Source organism: Spea bombifrons, chromosome 5 (assembly GCF_027358695.1).
Source record: "Spea bombifrons isolate aSpeBom1 chromosome 5, aSpeBom1.2.pri, whole genome shotgun sequence".
Taxonomy (NCBI): Eukaryota; Metazoa; Chordata; class Amphibia; order Anura; family Pelobatidae; genus Spea; species Spea bombifrons.
Window position 1 is genome coordinate 30707348 of NC_071091.1, and position 27747 is coordinate 30735094.

General features: G+C 38.2%; 1 protein-coding gene across 1 annotated transcript in view; it reads right to left on the bottom strand.

Moving 5' to 3' along the window:
• The window catches only part of MRPL3 (mitochondrial ribosomal protein L3), a 44052-nt gene extending 17577 nt beyond the window's left edge, over positions 1–26475 (bottom strand). Inside the window, exons 1-6 of the mRNA XM_053466339.1 lie at positions 26249–26475; positions 25320–25501; positions 24416–24507; positions 20581–20679; positions 18692–18791; positions 15424–15484 (exon numbers count right to left, since the gene is read on the bottom strand). Coding sequence (XP_053322314.1) covers positions 15424–15484; positions 18692–18791; positions 20581–20679; positions 24416–24507; positions 25320–25501; positions 26249–26328 — 614 coding nt within the window. The 5' untranslated portion in view covers positions 26329–26475. The remainder of the gene's footprint in view (positions 1–15423; positions 15485–18691; positions 18792–20580; positions 20680–24415; positions 24508–25319; positions 25502–26248) is intronic.
• Positions 26476–27747: the final 1272 nt, after the last annotated feature.

Below are 27747 nucleotides of genomic sequence, written 5' to 3' on the forward strand. Positions count from 1 at the left end.
GATTACAATATGCCTAAGCGAGGCCACCTGAGACAAGTGGGTTCTCCTGTTTACAGTGATGCCCTCAGCATTAGTTTACTGGATACAGATTTGATTAATTCGGGTGCCAAGTAGATGTAAGGGTTTACATTTGGTCAGCTATAAATGTTAAATTTAACAATAACAAGTCTCTGTGATTTATGTGGTCTGTGGTTCCTTACATTTGTTTACTTGCTGTGTCTGTTTTAGCAGAAAAATGCTATTTCATGTATTTATGTTCAATATCATAAGCTGAGGTTAAGATTAGTATCCTTATCTTAAATGTTAGTATAGTTGTGTTTATTGATATGTTTGACCCCCGTTTCTCCATGCAGGTCCGTGGGTATGTAACTGCTTGGAGCAGCCTTTGTTACTAAATACGGGTAGACCACATGAGGAGATGACTATATGACTTGTTTAGTAAGTGTGGTCCAAATGGACATATTTATAGGACGGAATTATTACAGAAACATGACCCCAATGGATATATGTGGGTATTGTGACAATTTACCCATTCTTGAAGGAGGTGATAAGCAATAAGGCATATATTTATTCCAAAATTCTAGGACTAAGGTTTCCTGAACATTTGGTCACACTGCAAAATACACAGAATGTGGAATGTGTATTGAACTATAAATCGAGGCAAGGTTTATAGTATTTTGTCATTTTATTTTGTTGAATTTTAATTTGTGTTAGGTTGTTGTATTCTATTGGGTTTTTATGTGTTATGCTTTTTTTTTCTTATACTTTTCGAAAGTTCTGTGATGCACGCTGGATGGAACTAGGGAAAATGGCGTACATGATTGGTAAGGTGGGTATATTTTTCAAATTATGAACAATATTGTCTCTGGTGCTGATGTCTGCTATAAAACAATTCCTGATTAACCCCTTCCGTACCGGGACGTACCTGGTACTTCCTGGTTAACAGTCACCGGTAGACCGGGACGTACCAGGTACGTCTCCTCCAAAAAACGCCCCCACATCACCACAATCGCGGTGATCGCGGGGGCGCTGCTGCTGCTGTCTGCCCAGGACTCCTGGGCAGACAGCACAGCCTGTCTAAGCCCGCCCCCAAGCCTACGATCACTCCCACGGAGTGATTTTGTAGGCAGAAACAGCGATTGCAGAAAAATCTGCAATCGCGGTTTCAGCTGCCACAGGCAGCTTCAGGGAAGGGGGGGGTGTTGAATGGGTCCCCACACAAGTGTGGGGGCCTGATCCAACACCCCCCTGCTGCCTGATCGCTCCATGAGAGCGTCAGTGCAGCGTTAACCCCTTCAATGCCGCGATCGCGGCATTCAATGCCGCGATCGCGGCATTGAAGGGGTTAATTGCCGTTTTGTAGGGGGCTCTGCTGCTGGTGGTCTGCCTGGAAGCCCAGGCAGACCAGCAACAGCAAAAACGAGCCCCCAGAAGTCCTCTGATCAGTCCTGTAGGACTGATCAGAGAGACTCCTCCCCTACAATCTCCAGTCTATTGGAGATTGTGTCCCAGCTGCCAGAGGCAGCTTCAGGGACAGGGAGACAGGGTTCTTTGGTCTCCACATGAGTGTGGAGACCAGCCCCCCCACCCCCTCCCTTGCTCAGTTAACCCCTACCCCCCCTCTTCCTCAATTAACCCCTTCAATGCTGCGATTGTGTATGACCCCCCATCGCAGCATTGCAGGGGTTAATATTAGTCCCCACAAGCTTGTGGGGACTAAATATCAGTCAATGCTGTGCTTCAATGGAGCATCAGCATTGAAAGAGTTAAAAAAAATAAAAAAATAATAATAATAAAGAAAAATAAAAAAAAAATTAAAAAATAAATGAATAAATAAATAAATAATAAAATAATAATAAAAAAAAATAACAGCACTGACCTGAAAGTCCAGGGTGCTTCCAGGTCAAATGCTGGGCTGGGCTGATCAGATCGCTCCTGGCCAATAGGAGTGATCGGATCATTATGGCAGCCCATGGATGACCCTGCTCTACAAAGAGAGAGGGGTCATCTAGGTTAATTATAAAAAAACACAAATTATTAATAAATAAAAAAATCATAATTATTACCTGATCACTTGTCGGTGACATTTTAAGTCGCTGATTATTGATCGGTCTCCCTGATTGATGTCAGCGGCCTAAACCTGTCACTTACAAGTAATCTGATAAAAAAAAATATTTTAAAAAATGTAAATGCACATGTTCCAGTTTTGCCCTCATAGCTTCCTCAAAAAATGCATGAACCATGCATGTGAGGCCTTGTTGGAATCATGGGATGTTGGTGAACAAAATGTGGTGTTTTCTTCCACTGTTGCACTTATGCTGTGCAAGAAATTCAGTGCAACATTGAAATGTATGCGTTAAAAAATGCAATAAAATAATTTCCCTGTGAAGTTTGGCAGGCATCAGTGAAGAAATGGCTGGCTGAAAACTGTCAAAACTACCCTAGTTGAACACCTTGACTCATCTACTGTTCATAAATATATACTTTTATGGGGTAATTTACAGTGGGGGGCTTCCAAAATGTCCCAAATGGGATATGGGCTCAGCAAACCAATTTCTGAAAATTCCAAATTTGAAAACTAAAATGCGCATGTTCCAGTTTTGCCCTCATAGCTTCCTCAAAAAATGCATGAACCATGCATATGAGGCCTTGTTGGAACCGGGGGATGTTGGTGAACACAATTTGGTGTTTTTTTCTGCAGTTGCACATATTCTATACAAAATATAATATAAAATCTAAAGCAACATTGCAACATATGCAAAAAAAACCAAAAAAATATAAAAATACCTCAAAATTTGGCAGCAATTGGCGATAAAATCCCTGTTTGAAAAGTGTCAAAATGACCCTAGTTGTACACCTTGACTTATCTACTGTTCATAAACATATAATTTTGGGGGGATAACCAGTATCTGTGACAACTATTGCAGTTATTAGACTACCATGCCAAATTTGAAAAAAATTACATTTCAAAAACGTAATGCATGCCTTGCAATATTTGCCCTATACTGGTCAAAATAGATAAAAATCCTGGCCATGTTGGGTGGTTTCCAAATCAGGACAACTTAATGAATATATTTGGGATAATTTTTTCCCATTGGTTCAATGTGTGTACAATTTGTATGTATACAAAACTGTAAAAAAATGCTTTTTTTTCATTTGTTCCCCACTTTTTCCAGTTTATTTCAAACAAAACAATGTACTACCCAGCTTAATATGGTTTCAAATGAAAGCCCTACTTGTGCTGAAAAAAACAATATATGATTTGTGTGGGTGCACCAATTGATAAGAGAGAAATTACAGTTGAAGAAAGACATGGCAAAAACACAAAAACGGCTCTGGTCCTTTAGCGACACGTTAGTATCAAAATCCCGGTCCTGAAGGGGTTAACCAGAAAAAATATACATACTCATGCCCTTGTCTAGCCCCAAACATGCTGATACACACACGTACCTTATAATGTATAATTAATGTGGTAAAGACCCCAAAACAGGAAGCTGTCAAATTTATGTTCATAAGCATGGTGTACACTTCAATATTTCTCAATTTTCTCAGTATTGAGATCAAGGCAACATTAGCAATTAAGTCTATGTCACATAAATGTATTATTCAGTACACGTCATCTCTAACATTTTTATGAGCAATGATTGTGCATTATTAAGCTCAATAAGGTATGTTAAGAGGTTTAATATTGCAGTTTGCTAAACTATAGTTACTCACATAAACCACAAAGCAATTTGATCTGTTACACAATATCTGGTAATTTTGTGATGGCTCTGAGTATGTGGTAAGTGTGAGGTCCAAGGTCTCAAACACCAAAAGGACAGTCATCGGTAGAAGCGCATGTGCATGCATATGCATATATATACACATACACACACACACTCAGTTTGTTAGGGGTTATGATGTCACAGGGAAATGAACATAAAATGCACTTTATGCAATAACAATTATTTTAGGGAGTAAAGCAGTAAATGAAAGGTAATCCAAGTGTCAGGGCTTGCACCCTCTGTCTATGTATACAGTATATCTGTATATGTGTGTATTCCCATGTATGTCTCTCCCATACCTCACATGACTTGTCTATAAGCGTTTATTACCATGTTCTCATTGGGCAGGGCCAACTTGACCTTTCTGCAGGGAAAAGTAACCAGCATTGTCCCTTCACAATATGTCATTAATACTATGAGATCAAATATTTTAACGCAGCGTAGCTCAATGAATAAACCCCTCTCACATCTTCACTGCTTGACTTTTCTCTAGCTTCTAGACTGTTCCTCACTGCTTAAGCCTGTGTTAAAAAAAATCTCAACAAGCTGCAGTTAATGATAATTCCCCGCTATGGGAGCAGAAGGAGAAAATCATGGGGGGTTTATTCACAAAAGTGGTAGGTGGGCATTATACAGGACCATTCTTGCCACTTCTCTGCAAGAATAACTGAACTATCCCTGCCTAATATAGATTTCAATCAGTGAAGTGACTTATTACTATTTTAACTATGCTTTATACACGATGAGAAGTTAGCTGGTGCTGGCCCTACCTAATGTAAATTTAATGCAATTTAACTAAAGTTTACAAAAGCTGTGAAAAAAAATCCACAGCTGTTTATAGAAAGGAAAGTGGTCACAATGAGCTAAACTGAGTTAAGAACTAACTAATCTATGGAGCCAGCCAAGTGCGGATGTGTTGGCAAAATAAAATATGGACATGAACACAAGTCCTCTTACATTCATACTTGACGTAACTATTTTATTTCTTAAACAGCAGCATGCCAAATAAATAATGATCAACATCAAGAAAACCTTTTTGGTGTTCGGTTTGACACCAAAAATGGTAAAATATCATGTGACCAAAAAAAAAAAAAAAAAAAAAGCATATTAGTTTTATCACTTAAACTAAAGACATTTCCTTGAATAAAAAACAGTAGAAGAAGCGGTCAACAGGCGCAAGAGCCGGGCTCCACCAGGATCCTTAATGACAAATTAAACAAACCGTGGCAACGTTTCGATCCCTAGACGTCTTTATTATGGCTTGAGAACAGCATGGTGATCCAGGCAATCAAAAGACAATAAGTAAAAACTAAGTGTTAGTTGGAATATACATGGAGATTTCTTGTGTTGCTCAAAATTAAACACTACACCGATATCATGAAATTAACAGCATTGGTGCCACACTGTGCCTACATCACACTACGGGATATTCAATTGTTACTATGAATGAGGCCACTTCTTTCTTTACTACTTACATTTAAGCCTTGCAGTCTGTCACAAGATTATTTTTTCAATAGGCCTTCTGAGGACTATGCACGTTAAGTTTAATAGCAACTAATTCCATCCTTATAGACAGTAGATTGCACACACATCTGCTCCGTGCTTAGCTTGTGCTTAACAAGTTAAAAATGCAGCTCATTGTAGATGACCCAAGCTAAAGAGCTGATTTTTTTTATCCTCTGCATCTCATACTAAACTGATATTTCAATAGATTGATTTTTTGCCTTTTTTGTAAATTAAATATTTTTTTCAGCTTTCAGATAGCTTGTTTGTATATTTCAAAGGCTAAATCCTGGTGATTGTCACTTGCACAAACAACCCAACTGACCCTTTATAATGGTATGGTTAACTTAGTCTGCGAATAACCTCATGCATCATACCTTCTTCAAACCACAAGAAACCGGATGCAGCCCTCCATAATACCTAGTTAAGCTAGGGAATTAGAATGTTTATTCTAACCCGCATAAGGTCAAGTGTATAAAGCACATTTACGGAACTTCAGGTAAAAGAAAAACTACAAATGTGGTGTAACTATAGAGACAATTTTCATTGATCAAACTGCAAGAAGGCAACATTGCTGTCTTTGGCAGCAACTCAGCTAAATGTCCATTTATGCTTGCCAGCACACATCAGACCTTAGTATAAAAGGAACATCAATGATGACATGTTACCTAAACCAAGTAACTGTGAGTCACTGCTACAAATTGTACGAACTAGGACCCTTTGCTTTTGCTCACATGATGCTAGATTCATTTTTTAAATGATTAAAACAAGCAGTCTGAAATAAGAGAAAGCCAAATCTGAATTTGTCCTCACTGCATCCTATGACATAACTTAAAAGACTATCAGAGCAATGAGGAAAAAGAAAACTAAAATGCGTTGTATCATAAGAGTAGCTTTATGAGAGGTGGTATGGCGTTGATCTCACCTTTGACAACAAACTAGTTGACTGTTGAAAGCACTAAACAATCTAAAAAATACCACAAAAGAACATCTGTTTCAGCAGAGGTGAAAAGACACTAAACCTATGCTGAAGGTATTAAAGCTCCTGACACCAATTCCCCCCATACCATACATATCAGAACACAAGGAGAACTAGTTATTACTTGTTTGATGTGATCTATCTATGTAAAGAGGATGATTAACACATCAGTGGTCTATTGGAGTTACCTTTGTAACATTCATATTGTATATGTAGATAACTATTTTAAGTGAATAGCTCTCCATATACGGTACATCAAATTCATATATTCCAATTTCCAGCAAACAAAGATGCCATTGTGGACAATATCAGTAGCAGTGAATGGGTTAAGCGTGTAGACATCTAGTGTCTGACTGCCTTCCAAGTAATTGGAAGAGCTTGTGTTGAGATGGAACAGGGTGAATTATTAAAAACGCTTACAGGGCAGCTCTCTCAAAGTAATTTTTCTCCTGCTAAAGTGGCCTGTAAGTCATTGTTCAGAAATGCTGCATTATCCGTATACACCCACTTGGGCTTATAAACCCTGTCGACAGTAAGCAACAATGAGAGGCCCTTCAAATGCCAGAAGTTTTTGCATTCCACAGAAAAGTGATAATTATAATTCATCATTAAAAGTCATATCGAAAACTAAACCTTTTCACTTATTCCACATGGGCTGGATCGATTCATAAAGAACATTATGGCAAAAAAATTTCTTTACTAGCTGGCGACCATACAAAAATTTGGGACTTAAACAAATATTCCTATACAGGCCTTGGTATTGTGCAGGATGATCACCTATATGCCTTTGATCTGGCAACTGATTTGTGCGGAAGACGGATGGTACAGAAAAACAAATGGCTACCTGGCCAATAACTTGTTTTATTATTATTATTTTATTTACTACTCTTATTTAGTATTATCCATTTGCTTGTTCAGTTAACTTCACTACAAATGAAGTGTCATTTTGTATACTACGGAAAGCACAACAATTTGTGTGTGTATGTGTATATATATATATATATATATTATATATATATATATAGAAAACAACTCTATATAAGACAAATATATATATATATATATATATATATATATATATATATATATATATATATATATATATATATATATATATATATATATATATATATATATATATATATGAAAGACATTGACATTGTCCAGATAAAAACTTTACTTCCAGGCATACAACAAAGGGTAAAAACTACCTGTTCTTTTGCTTATTTGCAGTTGAGATACGGTAACACAATATGGTAAAATACAATAAGAAATATTTTAAAAAAACCACTTCTTTATAAAGATATGCTAACTGAAAAATGCAAGATCTCCAGGAGGTTAAAGCTAAAAAAAGAACTTTCATTTCCCAGACAAATAATGGAAATAATTATCTTATAGAAAAAGCTCCTCCATTTCTTAGCTTTTAAAATAAATTTCAGCCACTGGTAACCAGTTTGTCACACTGTCACCTTCTTGTGGAACATAATTAGAGAACCTTGGTCTGAAGGGTTTTTTGAAAAAAAAATTCTGTACTTGTGAACTCTTGAGGCAAAGTGGTGCTTAACTAGGTCTGCTAGCCGCACACTTGTTTATCTGGGCCAGGGGTGTAGTGTTTAGGGTTTCACACCCAACCCATGCAATGCTCTCTAGGGTTTCCCTTTTATCCTGTGGCCTACCACAGGAAGTTCCCAATTACCCACTATGCTGTGGCCAACTGTGGCTGTGATGACTTTATAATAAAGTCTATGAGTGCTGTTAGCTGTGCTCTTGTGTTTGCCACCAGAATACCTGGTAACTTTTGAGCTGAGGCTGCCCAGAGCCTAACCTTGCGGGACGCGACTAGGACTGCCTGTTGATGTTGGTCAATGGGTGTTCACATAGATGTTGCAAGCCATCCCCAATTTAAGGGGGAAATGGGCTGGGAGTAAGGAATGTCAGGACCCCACTCTTGTGACCAGGGCAATTTGGCCAAGGACCTGGAGAACCAGCGCTTCTCCAGGCAAAACCCAGAGAGTTCCCAGGTATGTCCATCAGTTGTGGGAGTGCCTCAAGTTGTATAGGTTATGGAACCTGTGAGGGATGTCAGAGTCTTGTGAGCATATCTGTGAACATTACGAGTCCTTCTCTGAGCCCAGCTCAGATTGTTGTGTTGTTGGTTGCGTATATGAATGTGAACCTTGTGAGTTGCGCAAGTGTGTGAGCGATGCTTGTCGTTTGTGTGTCTGACTGTGTAGACATCATGGGATTTATAAATTAAGGCTGTGCTGAGATTGTATGTATTTACGCATAATATAGCTAGACATAGCTTTGAGTAACAAGTGCATTTATAGATGTGAGGCCCCAATAGGTGTCCCTAGATTCAAACTGACTCTCTGCATAATCAACTTAACACCCTTGGACAAGACTGTTCCAGAGAATAATCTTCAGTGGCAACTGTAAGAAAAAAAGACTATAATAGAGCTACTGTACAAAAGACAAACAGGTACCAAACAGTTACGATTTGCTCTGAATGCTCATTAACAGGTCTAATACATTAACTGCGAGAGCAGGAACATCAAGGGAGTCCCTACTGTGTACAAGTCACAATCTATATGATGTGGAGTATACTTTGGTGGCACCTGATCTATTAATATTGCACTGCATGAATATTCATTTGCAGAATAGACCCCCGGTAGAGATAAGTAGTGTTGGGAATGGAGTCCCTTAGCAGGAAGATGAAGGAAATGACTGACTCTTTAATGATGGTTCAATGAGCAAAAATGAGATGGACTGCAGTCATGTCACAGGCTCATTTCTGTCAAGATATGAACAGTAACACGAACAGACGTGTTTCAAAAGCATTAAAGTGGAAAAAATATGTGAAATAACATTAATGACACCTTTTGACATTAGGAGATAGTTTTGCAGATGGATGATCTATTTGCATTTGAGTGCTGCCTGTACATATGTTTTTTGTTCTTATCCCTTTAGATATCCCTGCTCCTTTTCATATTATCCTGTGACAATTGTACTACTGAAATAAAAAACAATCCATGCAGAGAAGTATATAATTACCAGCTCTATTAACACCAGTTTTATGGGGGTTAATTGTTAAGAAATTGATTTGAGAAGTATAACCTTTAATTCAGGAAAGGCTAATATGTTTTTAACCAATCTGAAAGACAACCATTTTTCACTGAAGATGTTTAACGTATTTAAAAGAATGAAATGCATATTAGTTCTACAATGCCTCAAAGATGACAAATGAGTGATATATATATATATATATATATATATATATTATATTAAGTAATGTAATGTAAATCAAGTAAATGAATACATGGGAACCACAATTTTAGTGTCATAATTTGCTCTAGGAAAAAAAATGATATCAGCCTTTTAAAACTGCTTTAGCCCCTTAAGGATGAACACTTTTTACGTCTTACACTTTAGAGTAAGAACATCTTCAGCGTTCTCACTATGGCTTATATAGATTGCCATATTTATAAGTAACCCCTACCTGGACAGTGTCATTAAGGGAATCTATATTATGGGTTCCACACCATTCATTCCCAAACTCATTTTCCGATTCTTCAGCTCAAAAGGTAATGCATTTTTCACTGCTTTGGAAAACGTAAAGGGCTCCTATGGATATATCATAGCATTACCCAAGAGTTTCTGATTAGTCAACATAGAAACATTATGCCGTTCACAAGTCAAAGCAAAGCCATTGTTGTGGACAGTGTCTGGGTAAGACAAATGTACTTCACGCAACCATAAGAACATGGCACATTTTCCAAGCCGACAGTGTCCAGTTTTGGAACACTTGTTAAGAATGTTTTCTCTATTGAACCATCTTCACCAGCTTGTTTACATGTCTCAACTAAGTAAACAGCTCCAGCAGTGACACACAGGGGTTGCGATCTGCTGCTCTTCCCCACATCAAAGACACCTGCTAAATGTCACCTAAGTGCTATCACAATGTTTCCAAAGCACTGCGTGATACTGGCACATTCACAGAATCCCAGAAAGACAGAACTGCCACGGAGGGGGGGTGGCTGACCTTTCGATTTTATTGCTTCGTATAAATAAAACTGCTACACCCTGATGAATACTACAAAAAAGCTGGCATTGTGTACTTGCGACACAGCCAATATCTGCTGGGCTATCAGCATAAAAACTGGCAATAAAAAAAAAACAACGGTGAGGCACGAAACATTATTATTTAGACATGTTACATAGAACGTTTTGCCAACACAATGTAATGTTATCAAATCTCATCAAGCCTCTTGAATCCCTTTAATCTAGGCTTCCTGCCTTTATTAAAGTGGAGCCATACACCATTAGATAGTATATGCTTGGGGTTTGGCATCAATTTATTATCTAAAGCAAGACAGGTTATTAAGATGTTTCTACAATACTACACTAGCCCATAATGTATATAGGTATAAAGTACAATCACAGGTATTAGATGCACCTGCATGCAATATGCAGGTGTAATTTAGAGCCGGTGCTGCAGAAAATATTTTATGTTAAATTAAAATTATGTTTGCATTCATTTCGTATTAGGGTCATCATTTTTGTGTGCTTGATCACGCACCCATATATAAATATATAACGCAATGCACCATTCATGTAAAGTGAGGGCTCCTTATCGGTCAGAGACCGATCAGAAGCCTAAGATTAGTTAAAATTATAAATAAGAAAAAAAAAAACGTGCAAACAAGCCAATCTATAGTTGGATCAGCTGGTTGGCACACTGTAAAAAAAAACAAAAAAAAAACGGATCCTTGCTGTCATGCCGGAGATCAGACTTTATAGTAAAGCCAGCCACCCCCCACCTGCAAATAAAACCAATAACATTTACACACAAAAAAAAAACACAAATAATAATAAAAATACCCTACATTCACATATTTTTGTGTTTATTTAAGTTGACTGATGCCAGTATTTTGCTTTTCTTGTGCACCCACTTTTGTGGATTACAACTCCCATCACCCTCAGTCAAGCTGATAAGGGTAATGGTAGTTGTGCCCCGCAAAAGCAGGTTCACGAGAAAAGCAAACGGCTGGCACACTTGTGAAAATTTATGTTTTGTTATCAAAACTGTGTTTGAATAGTGTACTGTTGTTATGTTATGTACTACTTGTTATGCTCCCTCTACCTATAGTACAGCGCTACAGAATATGATGGCGCTATATAAAACAATAAATAATAATCATTTAACCCTAAGCAATGTTACGGCCCTCTTTGGCAGGGATTGGTGACCAATTAGTTGCATGATAAGTGTCCAAATGCTCCTAGTGAACTACCCTGGATTGTCTTTTCTCTAAAAATATATACTTTGTGGGGTATTATGAGCTGGTGGGCTGCTAAACAGTCCCAAATGAGACATAGGTGTCACAAAACACAATTTTGACGAGTCCCATTAAGGACGAAACAGCTGTCTATGAGTGGTGATCTGGCTATTGCACCTCTTCCTGAGTTTTGTCTAAAGGCTGTCCTGTACAGCGGGTAATTACTTTCTAGGGATCCATGTATAAAGTGGATATAGAGGTAAAACTCCCAAGACCTACCCCCTGGTTTTGTAGCTAGACCTCCTACCCTGGATGTGTATCCGTTTGTTCTTTATTCTTAAGTACTTCTTATTTAGTGTCCTATTTCTCCATTCACACAGAAACACGGATGCACACCATGTACACTATCATGTCCTTTTATTTCACCTATCGCCTTTCCTTTCTTGGCCTTGTGAGCTCTGCCTTTGTTTATCAGGTTCCATATGGGTTAGCTGAAAACACTGACCACCTTTTTCTATGTCACGATAAATGAATGTGTCAGTTTATTTGTGCAATCCTATCTTGCCATCGTGTTTGTGTCCATGGCACATGTTGCCAGTCCAGTGCACCACAGCAAGAAAACAAGGAGTGGTCCTACTTTCCTGTGTATTTAAAGTGCATACGATGGCTGGAGAGTCCCTTTAAAGTATGCTGGTCAAACAGAATATCAAATTATGGTGTCTGACATTAGGGTCAGCAGCATACCTGGGAACTCTCCGGGTTTGAGTCGGGTGAAGCACTTCTCCGGGTCAAGGCCAGAATTCTCCAGGTCGCGGGGTCTTGACATGCCCCGTTCCCCGCCCATTTTCCTTTTAGGTGGGAGTGTTTCCCGCCGCGGAACCTCCCACCGACGTCAGGGCTAACTCCCACCGACGTCCTATGAGCAAATCCTTCAGATGTTTGAGCAGAAACTCAGCTAAACACTACACTGCTTGGTAACTCCAGGGCCTTTCACTCACACCAAGTACACAGGATAGTGCACTAACAACAATCAGCAATATCATAAATTACATGTCATTTAGAATATCACTAAGTAAAGATTTGTGAGTAAGACATGCATTGATCCCCTATGATCAAGGAGCCTACTGAAGATAAACATTTAACACAAATTATGCTAAAGCAAGAAAAGATAAAAAGGCATAGAAAACTTAATGAAACAACCAAATAACTGTAAGCCATAGAAATAATCAGCAGTAAATGCATCGATCAGGATAAAAAAGGATTTTTTGTTTTAATGCCTGCTATCCGAGCTTTTTTGGTTCTATGCAGCAGAATTAATTAGCACATTAAGCTATAAGAATTTTTCATCTAACTGGAAAATAATTTTATGAGTAAAAAATAAAATAAAAGCAGAAACCCGCCACAAGGTTATCTATATTTCCTTATTTTTTTTTATATGACAAACGTACCTACTAAGAACAAATCTAGAGGCACAGGGAACGCAGCATGAAGGGTTACACAATACTTCCCCCTATACACAATCACAATCACCAAACGGGATTAGAGCCACCAATCAGAGCTCCCTGCAGATCTTGGTGCAAGGTTAATGCTCAGTACAGCAGAAGATGCATTTGGTTTATGCATTTTTTGTGATTTCACAGAAACCGAGAGGTTTTTCTATCATTAATTGGTTTACAATTTAAAATATTTTTAAAACATCTGATGAGACGCTAATTCCTTTATAAAATTGTTTAAAGTGATTTAATCCCCAAGGAGACCTTGTGTACTCGCTGCCATCTTTACATTGCATTTATATCTAAAAAATAAAAAAAGCTCTGAATGCTGGCTTGGTGAGACTGAATTCCTTCATAAAATAGAAATGATCTGCCAGAGTCAATCAATCACCGAATTCTGCTTACTGGTGCTCTCATCCTTGTAAGATTCGTGGGACAATAATCAAGGAAACAGCACGAAGCTAAGAATATTCCAAGTGAGCCTGAAAAATGTTCTCATTAATAAATGGAGAAGACTTTGTCTCCACTCTTCCATCTAAAGCACTTATGTTGTACTTATATACATGTCAGTCATGGTTACAATTTGCATTTATAATTGCATTATCAAAAAAAATGCTACACTTAACTATTTATACGAACATTGTATACGGTGTGTGTCTGGCTCTGAAGAGGCTAATAAATGCCATCATGTCCTGAGCGTAAATAATTGAATGATAAAAGTAAATCAGGAAAAACAAAAATGAAGGCAAAAAGCTAAATTTATTATGAATTGTAAAACATGGTAGCATTTTCGGTATATTGCAGCTTACTGGAGGCATGATTTGGGTGACTACGTAGCTGTGTGATGATGTAGTGGTGATGTATACATAGACATATAGCTTGTCTTATATTTTCTGATATACATCAGGGCTCGACAAACCTTGGGCGCCAGGTCATTGTGGCAACAAGGAATCGCCTCCCGGCACTCAGAAGGTACGGCTGGTTACCAGGTCTGGCCAAGTAGGGGGGCACCAACTTCGGATAATGTATGCAGATGTGTAAGAGTGTGGTGTTAGCGTGCACAAGTGTATTGCTGTGTGTGTTATTTTATGGCATTAGTGTGAGTGTATCTCAGCATAAAGTGTTAGATTGTGTGTTTATTAATGTAGTGTGTTAGCATGAGCCCATAATGTTAGCGTGTGTGACTGTAAAGCGTTCGTCTTTGTGAGCATATGAAGCTAGCTATGTCTGTTTGTTACTGTATAGTGTTAAGGTATTTAGCAACCGTGATTGGAAAAAAGTATCTTTTTTTTACGGCTAGCTTCTTGATCCAATCAAATTTGTCAACCCCTATATACGTGTATACAAACAAACACACACATATGACATAACTATAAACTTTAGAGCTCACCAAGAAAACTCACTGGGATTTTAGTTACTGACAGGGGAGCTGCAGTTTCTTCTCATTACGTTATTAAGCAGGTACACACTGGCCATCCTCACTACCCAAGTGGTCACGTGAACATCATTTAGTGTCTGCTGACATTAAAATGCTGTGCCCGTTATAAAGAGCCAACCCAAGTAAGCTTCTGCTGCAGGAACAGCGTGGGTAGCTCCGTATAAAGAATGTTTAAAGACAGCGAGACTTCTTTGAAAGACGTCTCACTGATTGAAATATGTATTATGCAGGGCCAGCTCAGCCCTTCTTGCAGAAAAATATTCCAGGGATGGCCCTTCATAATACATTGTGGATTTAGGGATTTTTCACCATCTTCATCTAGGTAGGATGATTTTGCAAGGAGTATTCAGTCAGCAGTGACATTTGAAAATAGGCTAAAAATAATACAACCTTTTGATTCAAGACGGAAATAGACATTTTTATACAAGTAATTCAAACTCATGCAAACTATTACAATATGTATCTAAATCATATAGCAGGAAATACAATGGTGCTTATCAATATATGAAGACTCACATTCCAAATCAATGATTGTTTCTGGTATTTGCAATTCATACATTTTAAAAACATTTATTTATTATTAAGGATGATATTAAAAACAAAAAATGTACTAATACATGCAAAAGACAATACAAAATGAAAGATATATTAAATTATTAAAGCGCCAATGTTTGCTATAGAGGGGGTGACTATACATTTACATGGAATCTCCCTTCATACGCTTTATGTATGATTTCTGCATTTGTTCGATGAGTATTTCCCAAGTCCATGTATTTCGGAGGGAATATAAAGTACAATTTCTGCAGGGAGTTAAAAGCACCTTTATAGATTCTTGTAAGGATTTAGGGTTTAAATATGTCTTTGAATAGAGGGTTGCCTGGGCAACAATCAAAGATGGATCAATACGACCTCAGAAGAAGCTTATATTGCAAAGAAAATCTAGCAGTAATAGGAAAAAGTGACTTACGTTTTGGCAGTGACATCCACAAACTGCCCAGGGCGGAAGTGTGCAGCATAAAGAGGTGTTCCTAGTAAAAGGAAAAATATCTGAAGTCAGATAAAAAGGTGTGTAAATTTTAAAATTCACAAGAAATGGATGTCTGCCTTTTTACATTCATATATTTATGGGAAACACAGTATAGGGCTATTTGTGTCTACAAATTGTCACCTGTTCAGATGGCAACTGAACTAAGAAAAGTGGTCTTATAACTATAGAAATGAACAGGAAGTTCGGGCTGATTGGACCATTCTATCGGTTGCTATGGTGATAACACCACTTTTCAAACTATGCAGTAGAATTTTAAACTCCACAGAGTTGGTCACAGGACACCTCCTCTCACTTTGATAATAAAGATGCTTCTGCTTCCATATGTATACAGGTGTGGAAAATGCTTTGTTTACATAGAAAGAAAGAAAAAAAAAAGCCTCAACAAAATTATGGAAAAGAAGCAAAAGCAAACAGATGTTTATGATAAAGGCCTTCTCATGGGAGACTGAAAAATATGTGACACGATCTTGTTATTAATACTAATTTTGGATTATAGCTGGCCAAAATTAAATGCAAATGGCAAACGGCCAGATACTGCGGCATGTGTCTCGGTGGTAATCCCACGAGAACTTATTTGAAATTGTAGAAAACATCTGGGCTTTGGCTTTTTAGGACTTGTCACTATATGGGAATTTGTTGTGTGTGTTATAGCATTAAGAATACAAATTACAAATGGCAGCTGCCAATTGGTGAGGCTACTACTTAAACATGCTTAGTACACAGTGAGGTTGATAACAGATTCCAGAATAGTTGTGCTTTCAGTTCCTTCACTGCACTATATATCATGAAGGGCCAAGACTGGCAGATTTCTCCAACATGAAGGGCTGAGCTGGCCCTGTATAACACAATTCAATGGGTAAGGAGACTTTGGGGGGGTCTTGCCGATTTAACTATATATTAAACAGGGCCGGTCAAGGTCTCCCTGCAGCAGAAGAACACTGGGTTGACTCTTCACAATGTATAGTTTAGACGCTCCTGCAAACTCCCCTGTTGTTTTATAAAGCCCAATACTGTAACCCACTACGGGTGATTAATAATTAGGATCCTTATGCAGACATTAAACACATCAAACTATCAACACTAAATATTTACCTCCTTATAGAGGAGCCGTCAACTACTTTTAGCATCATTAAGTGAATTCACTAAAAGCACATATAACTTGTGCTTTTTTGTTTTTCAGTCAGTGTAATGGGAAGTAACTAACAGCTTTACTTCAGTGTAGTCCTGTGGCAGATGATGGCAATACTTGCATTGTGAATTAATAACGTTTTTTTGCTTCACTTTCTTGTCTAAGGCTATCAGAATTTATCAGGTTTCACCAAAAGGACAGCTATAACTTACTGAGGAAGAATAATTGTTCAAATAAGGAGACCAAAAAGTTGCGGTGACAGCTTCCACAGATAAACACATAATGCGGTGTTCTAATTTGAATATATTAAGCAAAAGTAAGAGTACAGGATTCTGGAAGGTGACTGATCCTCTTTAACTACAGTCCATAAGTGCTAATAACAAATTTTCTAAATACTTGTATCTCATGTGGACTGCAATGTATCTACATAGAACATACAATATTTTGTTTATTTCATTTGTTATATATATTAAATAAATATACCGTATTGGCTTGAATATAGGCCGCACTTTTTCCCCCCCACTTTAAGTCTTTAAAGTGGGGGTGCGGCCTATATTCGGGGTCTAGCGCCCGATGCCCGGGACATGTAGTCCCGGGCGCCGGGCAGGCAGTGGGGTTAGGATACAGATCCCCCGCAGCGGTGCAGGGGACCTGCATCCTACTCTCTGATACGCTCAGACAGCCTCCCCTGTCAGCACTTCCCACGGGGAGAGGGCAGGCACGGGAGGTTGTCTAAGCGCATCGTGCAGACGTTACCGGCAGCGGAGGCTGTTTACGCGCATCGCCACAGCCGGTGAACATCCGCACGATGCGTTTTACCTCTGCCCCAAGACTTACCAGAGCAGACTCCCGGGTGTCTTGTGGGGCCGGCAGGGGACATCTACGCAATACGCGTATACAACTTCCGGTGCCGGCACATCCCCTGAGTGCCAGCAGAGTGGCAGCATATCTCGGGGGGAGGAGGAGGACAGTGGCAGCATATCCCGGGGGGGGGGGACAGTGGCAGCATATCTCGGGGGGGGAGGACAGTGGCAGCATATCTCGGGGAGGGGGGACAGAGTGGCAGCATATCTCGGGGAGGGGGGACAGAGTGGCAGCATATCTCGGGGAGGGGGGACAGAGTGGCAGCATGTCTATTAAAAAAACTTTTTCTTTAAAAAAAGCACCCAACTTTTAGGGTGCGGCCTATATCCGAGCCAATACGGTATGTATTACGCATAAATTGCTCCATCGTTTTTGTTTTAACCTTCCGCCAAGCTAATGACCACTAATCCACTGGTCTGACCATACGGAAGGCTTGGTATTTACATATTTAAATATTAATGCAGAATTACCATGTGTAGTTCAGTTGTACCAAAATGTCACACACTTATTAGGCGCTATACCTTGGGCCAGAGAGTGTTGAGTTAACACACTTGGTGAAATAAGCCACAAAAATGTATTCTACGTCATTTAAAAAAAGATCGGCAGCATAGCAATCAATCTTGCGTAATGGCAAAAAATACCAATGTAGATTAATACTACAAAGTAGTATACTGTGACATGTGAAGCAAGTAAATGTAGAAATAAATCAGATTTTTTTGCTTACGGGTCTAATCACAATGTTGAAAGGATAGGGAATATCTATGTATACATTTAAGTGATTGCATGTGACAAGTTCAGTTATCTGAATGCTATAAGAGAGGGCAATGCATAGTTCTTGGGCACAGAACTGGTTAAAGAACGCTATGGTCTTGAAATCCATGCCTTCTGTCTGGGATATAACAAACCGTGAGCAAATCTTCATGGGAACTGAACCTGTGAACATAATGTGTGTGCAGATGCAATCAATGTACATTTTACAACACGCTTCCTTAATCCCAGTACTCAGGAGGGAATAATACATATAGATGCAGCCTTTCCCAGTTGTGATTTCAGTTTGGTTCGCTGACCAGCTGAATAAAAATTGAAATCTTTCCATGATGCTGCTCAGTGTTTAAACGTAACAGGGACAAACCATCTGATAGGATTTTGATTCTAGGTCAAAATGGGCGAACAAAAGGGGGCTTGTTGTATTACCTGGTTTGATGATTGCATTATCGGACACTTTGAATACGCTGATTTTCTGTTTTGGGGGAACTCCAGCTTCACGGTACAATTCTAACACAGATTCTGATTTCTGCCATACAAGGAAATTAATATTTAAGATCAGGCAATAACTAAATAAATGTATTCATACTACATCAACCATTTACTGGAGAATAGACATATAAAAGAGGCATGTGTTCCAAAACAAGATCAGGGTAACGTAAATTACCATTTTACCATAAGAAAATATACAAATATTTAAAATCATTTTAAACTATACTTTTCAATAGCATAATCCTTACTGTTAATTTGCCCTCTTTATATTTGTCCAAGCGGACGTCTTTCCCAAATTGTACATATATTAGCGTTAAAGCAAGGTATACTGATTGAAATAAACAATTTGTATATTTAAGTGAGGACACGTTCCTTCTTACCCCCAGATTACCCTATGCCCATATTACTGATGTCTCGGGCAGCACACAAACTGTTTGGAGACATGCATTTAGGGACATGAGATCCAATTCTTGCAGATATCTAATTACAGTTCAAATTGTGCAGGTGGATAAGGAGCCACTGGAGGAAGGACTCGTCTCTTTCCAATTCCAGTCTCTCAGGAAGCAATTTAGAGACTTGACTGTGGTGTCACACTTGGGTAATCCCATTTATAAGGAAAGGGCACTTAAAAGGAAATATAAGACCCTCTCAACTAAGAGCGTAAAACACATCTCGAGCCTCGTGTCACATAGTGGGAGCTAATATAGGCCACTTTCTGTGAAAGCCAAATAGACATTCTAATAAAAAAATTTAATTTCAGTTACATGAAGAATTTATTTAAATTTTGGATGTCTCCACAATGTTGATTAAAACCCTGGGCACTACAAACCCCAGGTCACCATGGCAACAAGAACTCTCTTCCTGGTGCTTAGGGTTTGGCAGGGGAGGCCCAAAAGCCACAACCACTGAGCCCCATCCCCTTGACCGTGCATACTGCGCTACCTTACTGCACCGAGTTTGAGTCCAAGTAAGACGTCATTTTCCAGAGACAGATGCAAGCCTCGTGTGAGGATTGAGAGGGAGCAGTAAGTAGAAGAGCTGTTCTGAGCCAACAAATGTATAGGTTAAAAGAAAATTGTGTGTGTGTAAGTATGTACAGGTATGTTACTGTGAGTGTAAATATGTTACATGAGGTGTGTTAATGTTACTACATATTTTTGTGTAAGTATGTTACTGTGTGTTGGTATGTGTATGAAAATGTTGTTTTTGTGTGTGTTACTATGTGTATTTGAATGTTACAGTGTGTGTGTGTATGTGAATATGATACTGAGAGTGTGTGCGAGTATGTTACTGTGTGTGTGTGTGCTAATTTGTTGCGACAACTGTTCCCTTAACAAAACAGTGCAGTACACGTTTGCCAGGAATGGTCTATTTAAAAAGTAGAACTGATGGTGTTTGTAGAGAAGGAATACTATACATTACTGCTTTATGACAGGTTGTCCACCTAGAGGCCAGCAGAATTCATGAACCAATGAACTTGGTTTAGACTGCCTTAAAATTCTAAGCATTTGGTATATTGATTTGTCGTAATCTGTCCTCAGGCTATTACAGGAACAGTCAAGTCAGCATGTTTTATATGTGACTGTCCCCAAAACATTAATATTTAAGGCCTTCAAGTCCCACAGAAAACTCCCATCTTTCAATGTGATGGTGAGGATACACACATATACAGAAAACTGGCACTACCGACTGACAGAAGTGAACGAGTTTCTCCTTCAATCAAATTAGGATCATGGTACTAAAATTAGAGAATTTAATCATTATTCACATTAAAAAACAAAAACAAAAAAAAACACTTTAGACATCAAAAGGAATAAAATACGTACGTAAAAGGGTGATGCATTTTTTCCGCCTACAGTAAGCGCTGCTGTTTTTCCATCGAACTCTTCCTTAGGCGTGTATTTAATAACATGGCAATCTTGCACCTTTAAGAGAAAGTATTAAAATTCAAATGACATAACAATTTTGTATGATGTCACTGCAAAGCTCAGAGCAGGTAGGATCTGAAAAGGTGAATCTTTGGATCGATGGCAGTCAGAGATGCAGGTAATACAAGACATGGACATGGACATCTCAACGGCCAATGGAGATTTGCATTAGTCTGGAAAAGGGTACATAATCTCATTTTTTTATTGAGGTGTTCAGGAATGGATTTCGAACATAGCATTGTGTGGCTTTGAACCGTTTTTGTGATGACTACTTCAATCTGATGAAAAGTTCCATCATTTATCAGATTCATATTTGGGCAGAGCTAGCACAAATCAGGCTTTATTGTTTACCAAGGGATCCAAATGCCCCATTCTAGTGAATTATTTTGCTAGTTTACTGGAGACGCCAATAAATACCTGAATATTGTATGTTTGATTATGTGGCGTATTGAACTAATGAAACAAGCCAAAATAAACCTAAATAAAAATGCAGCAATGTGGAAAAGCATGCCCACTGTAACTAAATAACGTGGCAAACTTTCGTGAAATATAAGTTCTAGAGATAGGTGGCAACGTTGCTCTGATGAGCTGTCATTGTTTTTGAACCATTAAAATCATATTTTTTTACCGAATCACAATTTACTGAGATCTGAGCAAATAAAATTAGACTTAAGTTCACATGGTTTTAACTGAAAAAAATATGTATATGTGCTATGTATATATTGCATATATTTAACACTAATTCAGTAGTATTAAAATGTAACATACATTTGTATAATTAAATGTAATGTATTTCAACTCTATAGGTTTAACGAGGAATAATAAGTACTGATGTTTTTTGTACAGGGAGATAAAGGAAATTGGCCTTGAAGAAATAGTGATCCATGCCTTTCCATGAACACCCATGAACATAAGCACAACAAAAGGCATTCTTTCTACTGGGATCCCAACTCAGGTCTTCTGACGGGAAAGGTTTCACGAATGAGATGGGTACACCTTTATCCATCACAAGCTAGATTAGAAGCATTTGCTTAACTGGCAAAGCCGAGTCAACCAGTAACTAAACTGTGTTGACCAAGTCACATGTGCTCAAACATGAACATTCATTTGCCTGAATCGGATCCACCAATTAGTGAAATGACTCTAAATGGACTGACTGCTGGGAGACTTGAAAGAAAAGCCATTAAAATCAACAAAGATTAAAAGATTAACTATGCTCCTGTCATAAATGACAATGTATTAGTGCCAATTGTCAAGAACCCCTAAATATTGTATGTATGACTAAAGTGTTTGCAAGCCACTAACGGTCAGTCTGATGAGGGCAAAAATACAACATATTGGTAAAAAAAAAGAATGGTAATATCTATTCTCATAACACTTACTTACAAACAACGGTCTATCACTTTCCGAAACCGTACATTTTAGTAGAGAACGCCTAACATATGCAATAGTGTGAAAGAAAGAAATATACATGAATTATTTATGCACTTTATGGTTAAACTGGGAGATCTGAAGTTCCTGTTCTAGGAATTGGTATAATTATTTACTCTTCATTAAATTTCTCCTTTAAATTAGCAGAAGGTGACTGGTAACTTTGCTAATGTGGGTAAATGATGGAAATTGTTATGCCCTGAAACAGTCTCCCTGAGGTAATATAAACCCATAATTCTACACCAAATGCATCTTAAAACTATTACACTTATTGTAAAAACCACCAACTACAATGCATTAAATTATGGTAAAAGTTGTGTTGCTGTTCAACGTAGACATTAATTAGCTCTCCAGCATGTTCATCAAATAAACATTAGCAGCTAGGTCATTCTATTTTTTTCATCTGAAAGTTTTATTCTCATAAAAATAAACTACTAGGGAGTGTTTCTATGGCAACAACCTACTGGTGCTTGCTTTTGTGTGACAAGACAAATAAGTGTAATGGCAAAAATTAGGAACAACACAATTTTACATTAGTCAACAATTATTTCTTGGAAAGGTTCGGGAATTCAACAGTGCTAACGATGATGTTGTAATGGTGCGTTTAGTTAGAAAAGTTATAAACTCAGTAGAATAGGTGAAACAGAACCTTTAGATTTTGACACGCAAAGATGCAATTTTAGTATTAATCACACACAAATTGTGTGCGGCGTCAGTTTGTATTGGTAGAGAATGACAACGCTCATGCACTAACTTGTTTTTATAGCAGGTTATCAGGGCACAGTTTCTCTCTCATATTCTCTTAGTAGGATTTGTGTTCTGAATGATGTAAAAAAAAGAATCGGCCAATAAACAGCAAATTGTGTTTAGTCCTTCACTTTACCGCCTGCGTGCTGATCTAACGCACAGACATCTTGTTCAATCTTCAAGAACATGAATCACCTGAGAGAAAGAATTGCTCCCAAAACTGAGATAAACACTTCATGTCAATCCTCAAACTCCTTGTAAAAGTTACCATACTATTACAGAAAGAAACAAAGGGACTAAAACACAGTAATTTTTAAGAACCAAAAAGGCCTGTACATTTCAGTAGTTAAGGAGCTGTGGTTTGTTTGCAATGCTCTCTATTTGTCTCGCCACCACAAGGCACCATATACATAATGAACTACTGCAATAGAGACAAATTCTTCTGCATACAGTGCTACATAGTGAAATCATAAATGAGGGAAATATCCTGCAGATTACAATGTTTTTGTTAATTTGAATTGTGAGATGCTCTTATTTTAAACTTATGGGCTCCGGCTACCCGGAGCCTTCCCTTGCGGGACACGGCCAGGACTGCACACTGATGCCAGGGGGTGATCCACCTGACGGCAGCAGGAAACACACCCATCTAAAGGGAAAACGGGCGGGGAGCGGGGCATGACAAGACCCCGCTCCCGCAACCCATAGGAATGGAGTCTTGACCCAGAGAACCAGTGCTTCACCCAGTTACCTGAGTTACCAGGTATGCTCATAGCTTTATTATTCACTGCACATGACCAACTCAAATAGATCCCATACTTTTGCGAGTAAAGAGTTACATTTTCTTACAGAGAAAGAACACCAGATGTAGTCAACCAAATAAATCAGAAGAAGAAATAAGAAATTGAATAGACAATAACAATTTAAGAAGAATACACAGCTCTCAAACCCAAACAATATTGCCATGTTCTACTGAAATGTGCCAATAACACCTCCAGTAATAATCTTTGGTGCATGCACCACCTCCTCTGTTTGGCTAAAGGACATATACATGCAGTTGCTGTGGCCATCATAATTTTACAAATTGTCCTTTTTTCGAAGTCTCCTTGCATCTTTTACTGCAGTGCTAAGGCTTTATTACCAATAAACCTTCAGAAACAAACTGCAGTTGCCAAGCTTTTAGGACCTCACAGGCCTATTGCGCTCAGGGCCAAAAAGTTTTTATGGCTCCAAATCTTGTTCTACAGCCCAATAACAAGTATCCATTTTGACTCATAGTGCCCATACCCCTTTATCCATTTTCCTACTTCCTAAATGTGATCACTTTTTTGCCATTCTTACTGTTTTAGATATTTCTCTCTCCATTTGAGGCACGATGGCTTTTTCTTTTATTCCTTTTCACAAGTTGACAGCAAAAAAACAGCTGTTCAAGTAAGGAAATCTTCTCTTGGCATTTTAATGACATCATCATACACTCTAAGGATTTAATAAAAAAAAAAACAAAAAAAAAAAAACAAACCCTTCATTTGAAAGACACAAATGGAAACAGATAACTTACTTGAAGCATTGTGACAGCATGTCTTTCACCAGATTTGGTCCATAATGGCATCATCCCCAGCTTCACTGCTACTAAACCAACCCTGTTGGAACCTGGAGAATAGAACATTACAAAATAGGCTTATATCATGATGAAAAGGTAAATGATCCTACTATGGAAGCTGGGATTAATACCTATTTGGGACAAACTCCTCCGAATTTCATCTGAGCCTAAAGAGAAGGAATCTAAATTTGGAAAACGAATGGCCCAAAAACAAAGAATTTGCCTGAATCGTTTTTGGTCCATTTGTACAAGTCTACTGTACATCATGGGATCCAACTCAGTTATTCTTGCAGGAGAAACTCATTATTTACAAAATTGTTTTAAAAATAAAGGAGTGCAGGAACTTGGACATTAGCTCTAGGATAGAAGTTTTTTCCTATTCCCCTGACCCTCTCAAATGCAGCTTCTACCAGCACAAGCAGAACCTTTACAAAAGGGGAGAAATCTGAAATACCATTAATGCGAGGAATATCCCATGACTAGTTGCTGAGCTGCAATCAAAGGCTCAAGCAAAGGAGCAAAGGCTTAAGCAATCCTGTCCCATTTAAATATTCTTCATCTCTACCCTCGGGATGGAGAGTGCTACTTGCCTTCCCTTGGTTAATTGCATAGTTCAACATGACTTTCGACTCATCGGCAGCTTACAGCAGCTTGAAACCAACGCAAGTTTAAGTGAATATTTGGCACATTATCTTATACACAATTCTATAACGTAACACTCCACTTGCTATTAAAATTGTTTCATTTAGAAATATGCCCATCTGGCACCCATTCTGTAAACTAAGGTTAGGAGGTATACTTTATGGCAAAAATGCATTCAATATAAATATATTTAATAATGTTGGAACCCCTTTCTTCTTACCAGGTTCCCACGGCTTTATAGGCCAGGGCTCATCTTTCAGAGGACATAACTTGCTTTCGGTTTGCTCTTTGTATTCCTCTGCAGTTAGCCGCTTTAAAAACTCCTTATTTTCTTCTGAAAGATGTTCATCCCACCAGGTGTTTGTCTGAATGCTTCTCACTAACACCACACAGGATGCTCTACTGCAAGTGGACAGGAAAAAAAATCAATTTAACTGTAATACGGCAAATAATATACCAGAAACATGGCACAAAGTAAAACTATTTACAAGGCAGATTTTGTTTATTTTTTTTTTGGGGGGGGTGCGGCAGAATAAAAATATTCTAAATCACTAATTATTACACATGCTTCAGATCAGAAGCTCTAGCAAGCCTTCTGTCTCTGTAACATATTATTTTATTATTATTACTTATTTTCATTTATAATCTCATTGTAAACAACCACTGAATCTGTTGAAGTACCATTAACATTAATAATACTAGATTGCTGAACTACCAATAAAGTGATGCTACGGCAAAGTTGTTGAAGTGGTCCTATCACCATAGCAATAGAATGCTCCAACCAGCAGGACCACTTTTTGGTTGCTATAGGGACAAAACTATCTATCAAACTTTACATCAGAATCGCTTTTTAAAATAAACCAGAATATGTCCTTTTAAATAAAAGAAAACCACACTGGCAAATAAGTCCCATGTACAAGGACTCCATTACAAATCTCATGTACTTCTGACTACTACGAGATATATATATATATATATATATATATATATATATATATATATATATATATATATATATATATATATATATATATATATATATACACACACACACACACATATGGTATAATATGGGCATTGTGCATTAAGTGTGCAGTTCATTTTGAATCAGTGCTCTCTGCAATGCAGGTACAATATAAAGCATGCTACCTGTCCGTTGCAGCACAGCCTCTATTCACAAGTTTACACCGCGCGGCCGATAGCAGCCTCCAGCTTAAGCCCGCTGCCATTGTCACCCCAACGCCGTTTAACTGTGATAATTATCTTTATGCCACCGTTTCGATGTGATCTGCCTATATTCTAGGGCAACAGACACGTCCTCTGCCCAAGCATGGGAATGTCACCAGCTTCTTCCTGTTCCGCCTCTAATTCTACCCCCGGACTGCACAGTATATAGAACAAAGGTTCCACTTACATCTGACAGCCGAAGACTCTGACGTTTACTCAGCGCTGAGAATTGCGTTGTCCTGGCTGAGCTCTTTAGTTATGTGTTCTATGATCGTTTATTGCGTAAAGTGTATATATATTATATAATATATGTATACACATATATTCATAATGCCCAGTGACAAGATTATTGCATGTTTCGCTATTGCCATTTATAACGTCTTAGATCATAGTGCATAATGTATAACAATGTGATGCGTCCATTATATTACATAGCCCGGTGGAATCGAAATGTTCTACCACAGAAGGAGAATCCCGCTACCAGGTACAGCAGACACCACGGGTACCACAAAATGTAACACTCAATACATGTTTTGCTTAAATATGTTTTCATGGTTCCCAGAATCTCCTCATCACGGTGATCTAAGCAAAGCCTACAGCCATCCTGGTGAGTACAGTTGGCGCGCCTTTCACCTAAACCCAAAATGACAAATAGGAGCCCATTTCCTCATAATAACCTGACCTTATTCAAACATCTAATGGTCTGCTGTATTAGGGTTTCAACAAAGCTGGAAACGATCAGTGACAAGACTGTTTTTTTTAGCGCACTCTGTGACATTGGCTGTTTTAACATTTTTTGGAGTGTTGCTGTTTAGCAATTTTCTTCTCATTAACTGAACCCACACAAAGTATATTTTTTTATTTCATATCATCTAATTTATTTTTTTAAAAAATAATAAAAAAACTATTTTCTGCTTTTATTCGATTTTTCTGTCTGCCCTGTGTTTAGAAAGAATTATAAATACTGTTTTTATGCTTTTTTTATTTTTACGAGCTATAGGGCCATAAGTACAAGTAGCACATTGCTATTTCAAAACCGTTTTTTAATCTGGTCATCCTGCCTCCATGTCTTATTTGGGTCATCTTTCAACACGGTCAGTTCAGTTTACCCCATCAAACCATATATTTTTGAATGTATTTTGAAAACGTATTTCAAATGCTAGCAACTTAACGCTTTACATGCACTTATTCTACCACCAGCCATTGTCAATGTTGTGGTGGTAATTATTTTGTGTTTGTTTTTCACACACATTGTATTTTAGGTGGGAATTTACAGCTCCTGGTACATGTCACTGCCAAACAACAAGCCAATGTGTGTTCAGCAACATTTGCTGAGTACAGTGATACCACTCATGCATAGCTTTGTTGGGGGCTAAAAGACAATTTGGCAGGTGCGCATTTTCTCTTTTGGAATTTTGACA